General features: G+C 42.8%; 1 protein-coding gene across 1 annotated transcript; it reads left to right on the top strand.

The window, feature by feature from the left end:
- The first annotated feature begins 773 nt into the window (after positions 1–773).
- Positions 774–14,979, top strand: EP300 (E1A binding protein p300). The gene is made up of 2 exons (XM_042838072.1): positions 774–1,173; positions 13,478–14,979. The coding sequence occupies exons 1-2, from the start codon at positions 1,080–1,082 to the stop codon at positions 14,260–14,262; spliced, it is 879 nt and encodes a 292-aa protein (XP_042694006.1). The 5' UTR covers positions 774–1,079; the 3' UTR covers positions 14,263–14,979.
- The last annotated feature ends 320 nt before the right edge of the window (positions 14,980–15,299 follow it).

Below are 15,299 nucleotides of genomic sequence, written 5' to 3'. Positions count from 1 at the left end.
CTCCTTCCTCCTCCTCTTGCCGCTGCCGTGGGCTCGGCCCCTCTGCCTGCGCCCGAGGGGGGGGCAGCGCAATACTGAGAGCGAGAGAAAGAGGAAGGGGAAAAAGAAGAGGAGAAAAGGGCGGAGGAGGGGAAGGAGAAGGGGGAGGGGGGGAAAGCAGAGGGTGTCGAAACCCGGCCCCGCGGCTCCCCATCCCGCGATCGGCGCTGCCTCCATCAGGACAACAACCCCTCCTCCTTCTGCACAACAAGATGTGAAGCGGAGACTCCTGGGACTTATCCTCATCCTCCTTCCAGCTCCCCTTGCTGCAGCCATTAAGCGGAGCGACCGAGAGGAAGACGCGCGTTGGAGCTGGGGCCGCCCGGCCGCCCGCCTGCCCCCGGCCCGCTCGCTGCCGGTGGGTTCTTTTTCGCAGGGTGGTGTCGGAGGGGGAAGGCGCTGCTGCTGCGGGAGGAGGAGGACGGCGATCGTTTTTTCTTTTTTCCTCCTCCTTCTTCTCTCCCCTCCTCCTTCGCCCGCCTCCTGGTGGCGATGAGGAGGAGGAGGACGGCGCCGAGGAGGAAGAGGCTGATGGCGGCGGTGAGGAGGCAGCAGCAGGAGGAGGAGAAGAGCCCCCGGAGGATGAAGATGATGATGGTGACGGCGGCGAGGAAGCATCAGCAGCACAACAGCCGGGATTAATCTCACTGGAAGGAGGGGGAAAAAAACAACCAAAAAACCAAACAACAACAACAAAAAAATAACCAACCAACCAACACCACCAGCCTCGGGTTTTTTTGTTTTTTTGGGTTTTTTTGGTTTTTTTTTTTTTTTCTGAATTATTTTTAATTTTTTTTAATTCTTATTTTTGGCGGGGGCTTTTGCCAGCCCCGCGCCCGCGGGCCGAGGCCTCGCTCAGCCCCTCCGCTCCCACCTCGCCCCGCTCCTCCCAGGGGCGGAAAAAGGGGAACTCGGCCGCTCCTCGACCCTCCGCATCGTCGCTCCGCAGCCCCCCGAGGGCCCGGCCCCAGGAGGTTGGGGTTTGGGGGCTCTCCCCGCCGTCTCTCTGCTCGGAGTGATTGTCTAAAAAAGAATTAAAAATGGCCGAGAATGTGGTGGAGCCGGGCCCGCCTTCAGCCAAGCGGCCTAAACTCTCCTCGCCGGCGCTCTCCGTGTCCGCCAGCGACGGCACAGGTCAGTCTCGGGGGCCCGGGCCTCGGCCTGCTTTCTCTCCCATTTCTCCCCTATTTCTCCCCTCTCCTGCCCGAATCCCCCCCTTCTTCCTTTTGCCTCGGGCCTGCCATCGGCCTTTCCACGCTTCCCTCCCTTCCAGCCCCGACCCCATTCCCTTCACGGCGCAGGAGGCTGTTCGTGTCTTTCTGCCCTTCTGTTTCTTTTGGAAGCGAAGCAGCTCGCTGCATTGTGCTTTTGGGCAATCGCTGACGAGATTTAGTCCTTTTCTTGTCTTTTACACTGTAGCTATCGCAGAGCTCCTCGCAAAGCCGGCTGCCTTGAATTCCTGTTGCAGAAAATTGAAATTGCACAGAAGCATCATCTTTAGCACTCTTTATTGTTGAATTTATGGGTGTGCCTGTCCACATGCACGAATGCGTGGCTTATTTCTTATTTTAGGTGGATACACGTGTGTATTTTTTCTTCTAGAGCTTGTTTAGAAATTAGATTTATTTCTCTGTTCCTTTTTCCCTCTCTCTTGTGCACGCTGCTTATTTTATCATTATTTTTTTATGATTCTTCTTCTTTGCAGAAGAACATCCAAAATTTGCTTTTTCATTTGCTTCAAACAGTTCTTTTGCCAAAGCCGGTGGCCTAAATCCTGAATCCAGATTGCTAGTTTAGGACATGAGGTTCATCAGGACTCTTAGAGAAACAAAATGTTACTATACCTTATTTGCATCAAGAATCAATATGGAGTGCACTTCTTCTTTCATCTCCCATTTCTTTGCTGTGAGACCAAAATGTCTGAAATTGCCCTGTAGACAGATGAGGGGCTTCTCTGCAGTCCCTGCGGAAGCCCTTGGTGATGCTGTGGAGATGAGAAATGATGGGTGTCCTAACGCCTTGCAGATAGATCTGGTTGTGCTGGGAGGGCAGAGGGTGTACCAAAGGGATGTTCAGCTTTTGGATGCCTCTTGAGAAGCAGATAAGCTTTTGGTATCGTTCTGCTGTGAGTGCACTTGGTTACCTGTGCCCTGGAGTCTCATTCCAGTCACTTTAGGTCTTGTGGAGCCTGTGGAGATGTGGACAGCGATCAGAGCTGCTGAAAAAAAGGAACAGTTTTCAAAGTGTAAGATAGCTGATTGATCGGTCTCTTGACAGTAAGCAGAAGGTTACAGGATTCAGTTGGATTGAACAGTGGCTGTGGTGCTGCTTGGAATCACGTTCAGATTGTGACTTTTGTCTTCCCTGTACTTGGTGAATGACGTATTTAGTTCTGAAAAGTTTGTGTGCAACTTTCAGAGTGTGTTAGATCCAGGAAGGGTAGTGTGTGACTGGAGGAAATGACTGTTCCCCCAAAATCAACAGGTCTTCGGTGAGATAGCAGAAGAGGGATGGAGAATCTTTAGCCAGAGCTGACTGCTGGGCTTGGAAACCAGTGCCTAATTCAGCAGTAACCATTTTGACTTTGCCTTGGCAGTGGTGATCTCATTCTGTTTGTGAATGTGAATTAATGTGTTGGTTTTTAATTGTGAGCTTATCGAGCAGCTTAATAAATGAACTTTTTCTAGTTACAGTGAAACACTGAGGAGTATTGAGCAGAAACTCAGAAGTGGCAGCACAAAATGGAATAAAATTCTTGTAGACTCACTGAGGTGGTCATCATCTGGTGGCAGTGCGGAGGTTTGTAGTGCTGCAGACACTTCACGGATACTACACAGAGGGTTTTTAACCCTGCTGGTTTCCTCACTGACAGTTTTTAACCTGCATTTGGGACTCTTCCATTTTGTTTTTTTTTAACTTACTACACCTGTTTCTCTAATGAAATAAAATCAAGTGCGCTGAACCAATAAATATATTTTGAAGGTTATGTTTTTCAATTGCAGCTTGCGTGGCTCCTTTTTTTTTTCTCGCTTTTGCTGTTGGGGGAAGCAGTTTTCAAATTGCCATTTAACCAGTTAGGTTAAATCTGCTATTTAGATAAAGAGCTATCTGCTCTTTAAATTTGTTTTTAAAATAGTGCAAGCAGCTCTCCTATCATAAATTCCACGTAGGGAATCTGTTAGATTGTCCCCACTCCAGAGTTCATTATAGAAAATCAGAAACACGGCGCTCACGTGTTTATTCCAGCACTCTTTTTAAACTCAGGGTTTGATTTCCATATTCAACCTGGAGGGAGAGAGGTTAAGAACCTTCAAGGGTGCATCAAACTTTGCAGCACATGTGCACAGTGGGACTGTGTGTTGCCTTTGCTGTGGACTCGTTGCCTTGATTTCTTGATGTGAAATACAGTTTCAGCCTGTTAGGTACGTGGAAGTGATGGCTGGCTGTAAGTTAACTTACTCCCAACCCAGTAGGAGTTTGGTGTATTTATGTTGATGACTGAGCCTCTGATTCACCCACGTTTTCATTTCAGGATGCTGCTCATTTTCTGGCACTGGAATATACTAAACTCAAATAATTAGTTGGATAGAAGAATGGTAATCATATACATATTATTTTCAGGTATTAAGGCTCAGAGCTTTACCGTGGGCTCACCTTTTGGTTGGCATGGTGTCCTCAGTGTAGCATGTAAATTTGACACTGTGCTAGCAACTTTTCTGTACTGAGTAGCTACATTGAGAAAATTTGCCAGTGTAGCTTTATTTGCTTACCCTTCCTCTCTGGTAGAGACACTGTTTTCATATGTTGCATCTGGTCTGGGAAGATTTATTTTTTTTAACACTATATTAGCAAATGAATTTATACCTCAGTCTGTTTTTTTTCGCCGCTAAAATGTCATAATTTCAGTGCATCCTGAGAAATGATCTCCTTGAGTAAATGAGTAGAAGTCCCTCATAACAATTCATTTTTAACTGGATGCTTTACAGCATTGATTTCATGTCGTCCTTTTTATCTGTGATCGCTTCAGTTTTTCCTGCGGCGATGCTGAGATTGCCACATACAAATTTCTACCTGGTGTATTCAGTAAGGATGAGGTTAATCATTTTTTTACAGTGCTCACTGCCCTTAGGAATGACCTGGGTTCTGTGTACTGGGAAAGCTTTTGGGGCTGCAGACTCCATAGACTGCTGTCTTCCATCAAGGAATACAAATGGAATATACGCAGCACTGCAGTATGCTGGTACGGTATCGCTGCTTTGGTTGTTAGATCTGAAAATAGGATTGGAAGTGCTTAGTGTTTCTGACTTGCTCTAAGTCAGTTTTCTACGATTAATTAGTTGGCACACGTTCTATCAGACATCACTGCCAATTTGATATGTGCCTTATCTTCCTTCACTTTAACGTATCCAAAAGTGTCATTTTTCTGAGCGCTAATGCATCTTCAGTCTCTCCATTTCAGAACCTGTCTTACACACAGTTTGTCATCTTGTTTTGTTAGTTTCTTTCAGGAACTGCTTTTGACCTTTAAAACTTTCCTCTCCCTTACAGCAAAGGTTTAAATCTTGCATGAAAACAACCCCAAAAAACAAACCAACAAACAAAACCCAAACTTCTCACCTGGACTGCTACAGTTTTGACTGATCCTCATCTTTCATTTGTTCCGAATGTTATCAGACTGTTTCTTTGCTTGAAATGAATCTTACTGATCTTGTCTTTCTGCCTTTTCCAGATGCACTTGTAAGGTTTTCAACTCTGTTTTCGCTCTGCTATCGATTTTTTTTTTCTTCTTATGGTTTGTATACACATCTTTTAAATAACTTTCACAAATCTGTTTTCTGACCAGTGTCAAAGACCAAGTCATTATCTGCTTGAAGCCATCAGTTCAATATTTCTATTCCTTCCTGTTGAACCACTTTTTTCTTTTTTCCCCTAAGTATTACTTGTAGTGAGCTGAGAAATGTTTTAAAATAGAGTTTGTTGGATAATACAGTCTGTAAACCAGGTGTTGCAGTAGATTGTCTGCAAGCCAGGAACAGACACTGCATCTGCCAGGGAGAGTGAAGGGGTATCTCTGCCTTATAGTTGTCTGGGCTGTCAGAGTACCTGCATTAGGAGGAAGGTTTATTAAATGTTTTGCAAACTGACCGTTCTGATGGCACTTAGTAGCTTTTCAAAGGAAATCCTACAGGCTTTGGTTGTTCCTGCTCTTTCAGATTGCTGTGCAGCTGTTTTTGCTACTCCGCTGAGTTGGGTGTATCTTACACAGGTCATGAAAAATACCCTGCTAATTTTTGCATCTTTTCTCCATGTTGTCAGAGCAGGGTTAGGATTTAGTCCAGGCAGGTCCTAGTTCAGATCATTGGTCAGTTCTGTATTTGCACAAAAAACCCTCCACCCTTCAGCATGCTTTATCTGGGGAGAGTGTAGTGGAATCTGGAGCTTTTTTGAGAACGTCTGTTTTACGAGGCAGTGGCGATCAGCAATGTCCAAATTACAAAGGTACAGGAAAAAGTTTTTGCAGGAAAAATTCAAAGTGATTTTATTACTAGATTTTAATTTGCTGGGATTTCATGTGTGCTTTTCGCCTGCTCTTCAGAGGAGCAGCCTTTCAGTGCATGTTCTGACAATGCAGTGCCATTACTTTAACTTTGCTCTTCACCGTAAGTAGTGCCCCCTTAGAGAGGGTTTGGCCAGAAGTCACTCGGAGTTGTTATCTGGCAAATAGGGTATTTTTGCTGTGTCGTTTTCACCATCAGATAAACACCACACACCTGTCTCCAAGGACCTGGGTTTTCAGTCTTTCCTTACACTGTAGCAGCAGGCTGAAGTAAAAATACATCTGTCTATGCATATGGTTGTATGCAGTGACAGCACATCCGTGGTTAGGTTGAGTTTGTAGAACTTCAAGTAGAAGTGGATGCAGGGCAATTCACAGAAGTCCTCTCCCTGAGCAGTGACTGATATTATCGGCCAGCGTGATTTTGTTTGCTTCCTAAATAGCAACAAGTTTGCTTAAAATGCCTTGGCATACAAACATGTTTAGAGTTCTGCAAAATGCATTATTTGCTTTTTCAAGCACTCTTCTCTTACAGAACTTTCTGATGAAAGTCAGGAAAAAGAATGATAAATTCTCTACTCCATTCATAGTAACTCATGGCTTAGTTGGCTGTGCTTACAGGAACAGTGCGGATACAAAACCATGGTCTAAGCTAGAATTTGCACCAAAAAAGTAAAAGTTGATTGCAAGATTTTCAGAAACTATGCAGATCTCTTTCTATTATTGATGACTGTAAAATAGGCTGGATAAACCTTTAGCTCTTTTCCATTTTTGACAGTGCAAAACTCCTCTGTACTGCATTTATTCTGCATCACCAGAAGTGGAATTTTGAACTGCATTTATTTCCTTGCAGAACTGTGAGGTTCCTGGATATCAGGAGCTCCAGCTGAATTACTGGTCGAAGCTGATGTCTGATGTGCTGTCTTTTGGTTTCTGTATCTATGAACTTGATACTACCTTTCTGGTTTTACTCAGGAGTGTTGTTGAATGAACTCAAGTCAGTCAGAAAACTGACTTCACTCTGCTAATTGTGTATGTAGATTGCATCATTTCAGAGTTGGAGATGACAACAAAGTCAGCTTCATTCTTTCCTTGAAACCGATTTGTAACCATTTTTTAAATGAAGCTGATGATGTCCGTTTGCAGACGTAAAGGTGTTCCCTTTCTATCTGCACGTACCCATTTTTTTGTGAGTGTAGCAAACCAGCAGCTCTCAGACTGCAGAGACCACCAGCTTTCCAGACTTGTGTGTGTGATGCTCCAGCATTTATCAGACTCCTGGCTAAGATGCTTTTCTTACTCTCTAACAATACCACAGACAAGCAGTATGTAACCTAACGTGGCCCTATGGGAATTTCAGTGGCATCCAAAAGCAGGATACTCTTGGGAGTGAGAATACTAATTTGAGACTTGAAAGGTAGCACAATGAAATTCGTGCGAACACCAGCACGCTCACAAGTTAATGGTTAACTGTGTGACTTCAGCACCTTGGAATTGAAATATCAGCGCTTCATCTTATTTGGATCATCAAGGACAGCATGGCTGGTACCTTTTTGCTGTATTACATAAAAGCGTGAGTACGCTGCTGCACAAAGAGCAGCACCTTCAGTGTTTCTGAACTTCCACCTGAAGTAATGTCTTCCATATATGATTACCACATTTCAGTTTCCCTAGAGCAAAATCCGTGTTCCAGAATCATTAAGTTTTCACTCTTTCTCAGCAGCGAACTGCACTCATCTGTATCTCTAAATGCTGCCTTGTAAAAAGCTTTGAATGAAAATGAAAACACAATATTCATCTAGCATTGCAAGACTCACGTTATCCAGAGTCTACTAAAGCTGGTCTGTAAACTAGCTGGAGTAGAGTATAAATTAAACTTGTAGATTAGTTTTCTGCATGGAATTTAGACTTTTCTCCTAAATGTTAAGTTGAAAGGGGTTGAGAATAACTTGAAAAATTAAGGAAGAGTGTGGTCCTAAAATAACCTTCAATAGATGTTGAGCAATAAGTGGCTACTTGTTTAAAGTGACTTTTTTATGTTTGCAAAATTCTGATGTTTCTATCTGCTAACTAGTATGAAATTGTGTGTTCTAGATAATGAATTGCACTTCTTGACCAACAAACTTCTGGTTGTTTTTAAAAACTATGCCTGGAGCTGTGTGCTAGCGTGACTTGCTGACATGTTTTGTGCCTTTGCACATGGTATCTTCTAGGGGTGCTGAGCCCGCTCTCAGAATGAGTAGCATGCGTCCCTTTCAGATGTATTTTTTGCTTGTGTTGTTTGTGGTTTGTCTTCAAGTTATCAAGTTCCTTGATGTGGTGAACAAATTTAGGTCTTCACTGGATTAGCAGGAAGGAAGGAGGAGGCAGTGCTTCCCCAGTTTCTCACAGGGAACAGAATTAAAGATTAAGTCTATTGCGAAGGCTGTTATTGAAATACTGTCACACAGCATAAGAATTCTCAGCTGTTCTTGCACAAGCAGTAGTGAAGACCTCCACGTTGTGCTTCCACTTCAGCTGTGTATGATGACTACAGTTATGCAGAGGCTGATGCCATAGGATTTTGGAAGCAGCAGTAGTAGCAATGATGAATCTAGACCTTAATTGTGTAGGCTGATGCTGAATAGTTTTTTCCCCCTTTTGTCTTGAATGAAATTAGTGGATTATTTTAAACTCGCCAATTTAAGGTAGGAAAAATGGTTTGGCAAAGTTCTCCTTACCGTTGGGTAATTGTGGCTTTGCAGACCATCTTATGTGAAAAGCTTTCTCTTTCAAGGCTTTTAATCATAAGCGTAAATCTGGCCTCCAAAATATAGCAAAACTCTCTCACACCCACTTGGTAGGAATCTTGAGAGTTTTTGCCTCTTTCTTAGTGTGCTTTTCCCCCATTGAAGTTGCCTGAACATGCTTGGCTTCATCTTCTGCCATTGCAGATGCCGTGGGAATTGATTTTCTTTTATTAGTGCTTTGTTACCAGTCTGTGCTTCACCTTTGCTTCTGCACTTTCATGGATACCTCAGAGTTGCCTGATGAGAATGCAGCTCAGCGTCCCATTCTGCCACTTTTACTTCTTGTTTTCTGCCTCCCCCCCCCCTTTTTTTTTGTTTTGTTTTGTTTTTGGGGGCATTTCAGGCAATGCCTTTTAGGGCCTGCACTACTGGTGCTGCTTACTATTGGGTGTTGGTTGTATCTGCTGGGCTTTCCTGCTGTTATACTTTGACTCTGTTCAATTCCTGGATAGCTTTGACGTTGCCATGTGGGGAAGATACTGTGCTCAGCACCTTATTGCTGCTATTTGTCTGAAAGCGTAGCATAGGTTTCATGTCTTCTGTGTAATCTGTCATCATCCACAGCTCCTGTCAACCTTGTCACGTGCATACTTTGTGTTCAGTGTCTTGTAGTGAGCCTTGCCCACGTGACTCATTGTGAACCGAAGGACTGTGGTAGTATTTGATCCACTGATACATTTCTGGAACCCAGGAACGCTTGTGCAAAAAGGGGACTGCTCAGCAGCTTGATGTCTGAGTTCAGAATGTAACGTAGTCCATGGGATGCAGGGACAGAAACCGAAAGTCTCATTCCCTCTGTATGGTCAGCAATAAGCACTGGAATGAGTTGACTTATGTGACTGATGTGAAGGCTTCTTCTGGCATCACTGTCAGCAAATGGTGCTGTTTCTTCAGATATACCACCTCCTTCGAGACGGAGTGCTTAGATTTGTTGAGGCTGTGGTACAGAGCAAGTGAAATTGAAGTGTTCTGGGCTGTTTTGTAGCATGTAAGCAAGTTCTCAGAAGACTGACCGGATTCATTGTAGTCCTTTTGCTAGTGCCGGCTGATCTCCATACTGATAGAAACTCCCATTTTGTTCTGAAAGGTGGTGGGAAGCCAGAAATGAGAAGGCTACTGACTGTAGGCTAGAAAGCATGCAAGAGAAACTAACACGTGCCACTTAAATCCATATGTGAGTTTCTTTGCTGATAGTTAGTAGGAATATGTTGTCCTTGTGCTGTGAGCACTTCTATCAGAAATGTCTACCTTGCCTTGTGTGCTTTGACAGCTGTTATCACTGCCTGGCGCTCTTGCAGTAACACTGGTTTGAAATACCTACTTTGGGACTTGGTTGAAAGGGCACTGATTTCTTAATGACTTGTGGGTTTTGATTGCTCACCGTGAATCTGTAGTGGTTTAAGGGCCTTCTTGGTGTCAGGTGGGTTTCCACCCCAGTCTGGCAGTCTCCTTGTGTCATGCAGATTAGCTGTCAAAGGCAAACTTAGCAGAAGTGTTTGTAGGGTCCAAAACTGTGGAAGCAATGCACCACATGCAAGGAAAAGCTGACATGGTGATCTTTGCAGTCACTCTTAAAGCAGAGGGTACAGTTCATGTGACTAAATCTAGGTGAGCTGGGCTGCTGCTACAAAAAATGGACCAGTTCCATCTGCTGGCTTTCCTCACCCACTTTCTTGCTACAGATCTAATGGAGCCATGGTGAGTTGGCTGGTTTCTTCACTCTACAAAGACTCATTTTGACATTCAGTGGCAGTACAGTTCGTAGTGGGAATTGTTATATGCCTTTGCATGCAGACACTATTTTGGTTTAACATTTAGTACCTACTTGGATGTTGTGCTTCAGAGGTACCTTCCATTTTTTGTAATCTCAGATGGCAGGAGCATCTATTTCACTTTCCTTTATTAGTGAGATGCACTAATAATGCCATTAACAGCATCATGTGAAATCACCCTGTTCTAACACTTACTGCTTGCTGATCCTGATGAGCTCTTAGGTCAGTCTTTGTCTGTTCTGTTCTGTCCCAGCTTCTCTTTGTCTGTGATTACGCACCGTAGTCTCTAAGGTTTATGAATCAGGTAGGGAAACCTTTGCAGGACTGTTCTGCCTCCTTCCCCTTCACACTACCAGCTTTGTTTTTTTAGTAAGAAGTCTTCATGTGTGCCTTCAATGATAAAAGATTGCAGGGCTAGCAATTGCACTGGAAAGCCAGCCAGTTCTATGTGTTTTTATCACCTCTATCTTAAGCTGTTCTCTTGGCTCTTGTGTGGATGTATTTGCTATGATTGTCACGTACCCAGAGCTGTCTGCCCTCACCTTGTCAGCGTTTGGTGTGGCCATAGGTAGTTCTCTATGGCAGGCTGTAAGAGAGCAGTACATGTAAAGGACTGGAATGGATTGTAACGCGTGCCATGTGCACACACAGTCCTATTTTTCTGTACGGTCCTTTGAGACTGTTTCAGTCTTGTATCTGAAGTCTTCTGCCTCCTGCCACACTCCTAAGTGTGATTCCTTAGCTGAGCAGATAACTGAGCATTTTTCTCTGTGTTCTTTTAATCTGGCTGGAGAAGACTTTGAAGTTTGTGCTCTGGAAAAGGCTTGGGAAAAAAAGAGGGGAAAGTGGCAAACCATGTCTGAGTGGTGCTTCACTGGCATTATGATTCTGGCTTGTAGGTGCTCTGTTCTTGTATCATAACTCTTCCATTGCACATTCTTTGTGGTTGCCAATCTTTGCAAGTTAGTTTCATATGGAAAGAACAGGATGCTTTCTTATTTAAATTTTTGGGTGTAAAGAATGGGATAATCTCACAGCTATTTAGTTGTTCTGTTTTGATATGGAACTGTTGGTGTGTTGTGTTGCGAGAAGTTAATTAAGAATACAGCATTTTTATGGCTTTCTGCTTCCTGCTGGTGGGTCTGCATCGAATCCACTTTGCCAAGGAGCTCTGTTAGCCTGCACCAGGGCTCTTGGGTTGGATGAGAGCAAGTCATCTTAGCAGCTGGAAGTACCCACTTGCTTGATGAGGGGGAATTTTGAAAGAACGAGCTCTTCAGAGAGGCAGGTTAATATGTCTTGTGCAGAAGGATGAGCAAGTCTTTCTCAATACACAGATGGCACTGCCCTTTTGCAGTGTTATATCTGAAATCATGTAAATAAGTCTTTCTGAGTAAATACCAGTGATGGTTTGAAAGACGAGCTGTTCTTGTATTCAGATGGCTGCTGACCACTTTCCAGGTGGTGTTGTGAATGGCTGGGTATGGAGTGGTCTGTTCTCAGGGGACATGAAGTGGGGTTTGGTTCTGGGACTATCTCTGTGTCGGAGGCTGCATCTGTTGGAGTACAAGTTCTTGTCCATCTGCTACCAGGTTTTAAATGCTGAAGAACTTGGACAGAACTACATTCTTTTGCATTCTCTCATTTTGAAACTTCAAAAAATATTGATTGTATTGAAAAATATTGCATCATTGAAGATGAATCCTTAGAATGTACCAGAAAGCAGAACTTTTAGCAGAACATTTTCTTCAACAGGTGGGCTAGCTGATTTTACCAGTTTGATACAGCTCTTTAGTGGAAACTCTCATTCCATCTCTGGTGCTTTGCCTTGATGAAGAATACTTAAGTGGAGCTATGGAGTCTCCTCTTGAAATCTGTGTTGGTATACCTGAATATTTGCTCACCTTTTATATATTTACAGAATTCTAAAAAGTTATGGTCTTATCTGTGATGATAGTTGAGAGATTGTTTTCAGAAAAGAAGAAGAAAATAAATCACCTTTAAAACCCCTTAGTACTGGAGTTCTGCAGTTTGGATTCAGTGTTGTATGAAACATTTTGAACATGTTTCTTATGCTGCTCAGCTTTTCTGACTTGCATGCTGGTTTTACAGTAGTCTTTCTCCATTAGTATTTGGAACAAGTCATCCTCCAGCCTCTGTAAAATTCACTGTAATTGACACTTCCTTCTTAGCAATTGCTGAAATAATGAGTGGTATTGTAGGTCCTTGTCTAGATCTGAAGTTTTTGAAGATGCAGTGGAAGACCTCTTACTGAGCATCCATGAAATGACCTTTCTTCAAAAGTGATGCTGAACTATTTCCATAGTTAAGAACTTAAAAAAACAAAGCCAGAAAAACCCTTCACTGTGTATTCCCAAATTCCAAATGCTAAGCTTTACAGCCTAGTTGGTGGGCGTAGCTGCGTCATGCAGTAAACTTTTTAATCACCTTTGTTTTAGCTGCCTTGGATTAAATACCAAAGTGGCACCAAGTGAACGCTATCTCTGCAGACGTTGGAACTTCTTTTCTTGATGAATTTGTTAGACACTGTAACATTCCCTTATCTCTGTATCCTAAATAGTAATCTTTTTATACTTCATTACTTGCAGTATACTTTGCAAGGAGTCTTGTGATATGAATTTCATTTGTGTTTTTTTCTAAATCCTACTGTGTTTTCACAGCTTTGTGGCCAGGAAAGTTATTTTGATTGTTTTCTGGCTATGCTTATTGTGGGAAAAATACTGGCTATTCCATGAAGCTCAGTTTAATTGTGTAGGTCTGTTCTGGGAAGGACTGGGTGTAGAAAATAGGAAGAAACAACCAAACAACAACAAAACTGTTTTGTTTTTAGAAACATTTTCTGAAAAGCACATATTGATACTAGTTGTCTCTTCCTGAAAGGGATACTTAGTGAAGGCTTAAAAATTAAGGTGGTGCTTTCTCATCAGTGTTTTAATTCTTGTTAATAACAGTTGTCTAATTCTGTTGGCAGACTATGGAATGTTAATAGGTTTTTCCCTCCTTTCCCTTCAAATTTCCCAAGTTGGGAGATCATGTTCTTTCAAAATAAGGCATTGCAGGAAAGACAAGTAGAATGGCCGACTCCAATTTAGGCTTGATGAGGTGTAGGAATGACTTTTATGATGACTAATCGGGGTAGTTTTCAATAATAAATGATAGAGGAATTCCACTGGAACATAGCGAGTGAATTTTTGATAGTTAAATGAACAATAAAAAAGAATTGATAAACAAGGCTTTTACTCAAGAGGAAACCTTCTGCTGCTGCTTGCATTGACCTTATAAAATTTCTTGTTTTTCAGATTTTGGATCGCTATTTGATCTGGAACATGACTTGCCAGATGAACTGATCAGCTCCACAGAACTGGGACTCACCAATGGTGGTGACATTAATCAGCTGCAGACCAGCCTTGGCCTGGCACAAGATGCTGCCTCTAAACACAAGCAGCTGTCAGAACTTTTACGGGCTGGTAGCTCCCCAAATCTCAATATGGGGGTCGGTGGCCCTGGGCAGGGCATGGCCGGCCAAACCCCACAAAATAGCCCTGGAATGGGAATGTTGAACAGCATGGTGAAGAGCCCCATGGCGCAGGCTGGGTTGACTTCTCCCAGTATGGCGATGGGTACAAGCGGACCAAATCAGGGTCCTTCAGCCCAATCTACAGCGGGAATGATGCCAACAGTAAACAGTCCAGTTAACCAGCCTGGCATGGGAATGAACACAGGGATGAATGCTGGCATGAATCCTGGGATGTTGGCAGCAGGCAATGGACAGGGGGTGATGCAGGGGCAAGTCATGAACGGTTCGATTGGAGCAGGCAGAGGGCGACCAAATATGCCATACCCAAACCCAGGAATGGGAACTGCTGGTAACTTATTGGCTGAGACACTGCAGCAAGGCTCCCCGCAGATGGGGGGACAGGCTGGACTGAGGGGGCCACAGCCTGGAGCCATGAACAAGGTAAGGCAAGCTAAGCTTGACTTTAGTACCCTTTTTTCACATCATTTTATTTCATCTGCAGTAGAGATTCTGTGGAATAGGATTTTTTGTCTTTTAAGAGTCCTGAATCTTGTGCTAAATAATTAATATACTGCCGAAGTGGTATTTATGGCAATCAGGGGAAACAAGAAGTTACTCAGCAAGTATGGTTTTTCCTAGGTTAACTGATGGTGTTTTGTTGTTTTAATTCTGTGGCAGCATAGATCGTCAGTGTTAATGCAAACTTAACTTCATAGTATTTAATCTATTTTGTGCTTTTGTCCACAATTGTGTCTTCTCATCTAGTTTGGTGAGTGTGATGGGAACAAAATGGGGTCTTCTAGAAGTTGTGATGCTTTTCTGTGTGACACTTAATGAGAGTATTTGCTGCCTGTGATCAGATGAGTATTGGTTTGAGCTGCAGCAGGTGAGAAGAAGCAAATACGAGTTGGAATGGGCTGATGTGCTGGATGGTTTAGGACATATGCTGGATTTAAAGAAAAATACATGCTTCAGTTACTGGAGAAAGAATGCTTGTGTGAATACCTCCAAACAAGAGTTGGGTTCCTAACAGCTGTCCAGTTGCACACAGCTCTAGTTTTTAGTTTGGAAAGGTTTTGCCTACCTTTTTCTAAATTGGAAAGCTGAAAAAATATATTGAGGGGGAAAGGGGCAATGGATGTGCTTTTGTAATGTAAGAGATTTGAATGAAGCAGTTGTGTAATTGCTCTGGAAAAGTGAGAGAAGACCAAATGATTTAAGTTACAAGTTTAAAATTTGTCTTAGCTTGCACAAATAGCTTCACTAGCATAGGGAAACAGATGAATATTGCATAAGTTTTTGAGTTTTGATTAAAAAGCCTCAAAAATATTGAGGCCTTTTAATCAAAACTCAAAAACATGTAAACATTTCATTTCATTTGATGGGGCTATTTTGTGTTTATTGGTTAATGAGTGGAAACTGTTTTTAGAAGGACTGATTTCTGCTGTGTTGATGATTTTGCTATGTTTTAATGTACTAAATAAAATGTTAATGTCTTATGAGCATTATTAAAATCTTTCTTGATCTTAGCTGCTTGCTTGAGCTCAGTGTGCTGCTAACTGTGGTTCTGATAGCTGTGACTGGTAATGTTAATTTTGTGGTCT

Source organism: Centrocercus urophasianus, unplaced genomic scaffold (genome assembly GCF_019232065.1).
Source record: "Centrocercus urophasianus isolate 14NV4802_14NV808 unplaced genomic scaffold, USGS_Curo_1.0 seq_73, whole genome shotgun sequence".
Lineage (NCBI taxonomy): Eukaryota > Metazoa > Chordata > Aves > Galliformes > Phasianidae > Centrocercus > Centrocercus urophasianus.
This window is presented reverse-complemented; position numbering and strand designations above follow the sequence as displayed.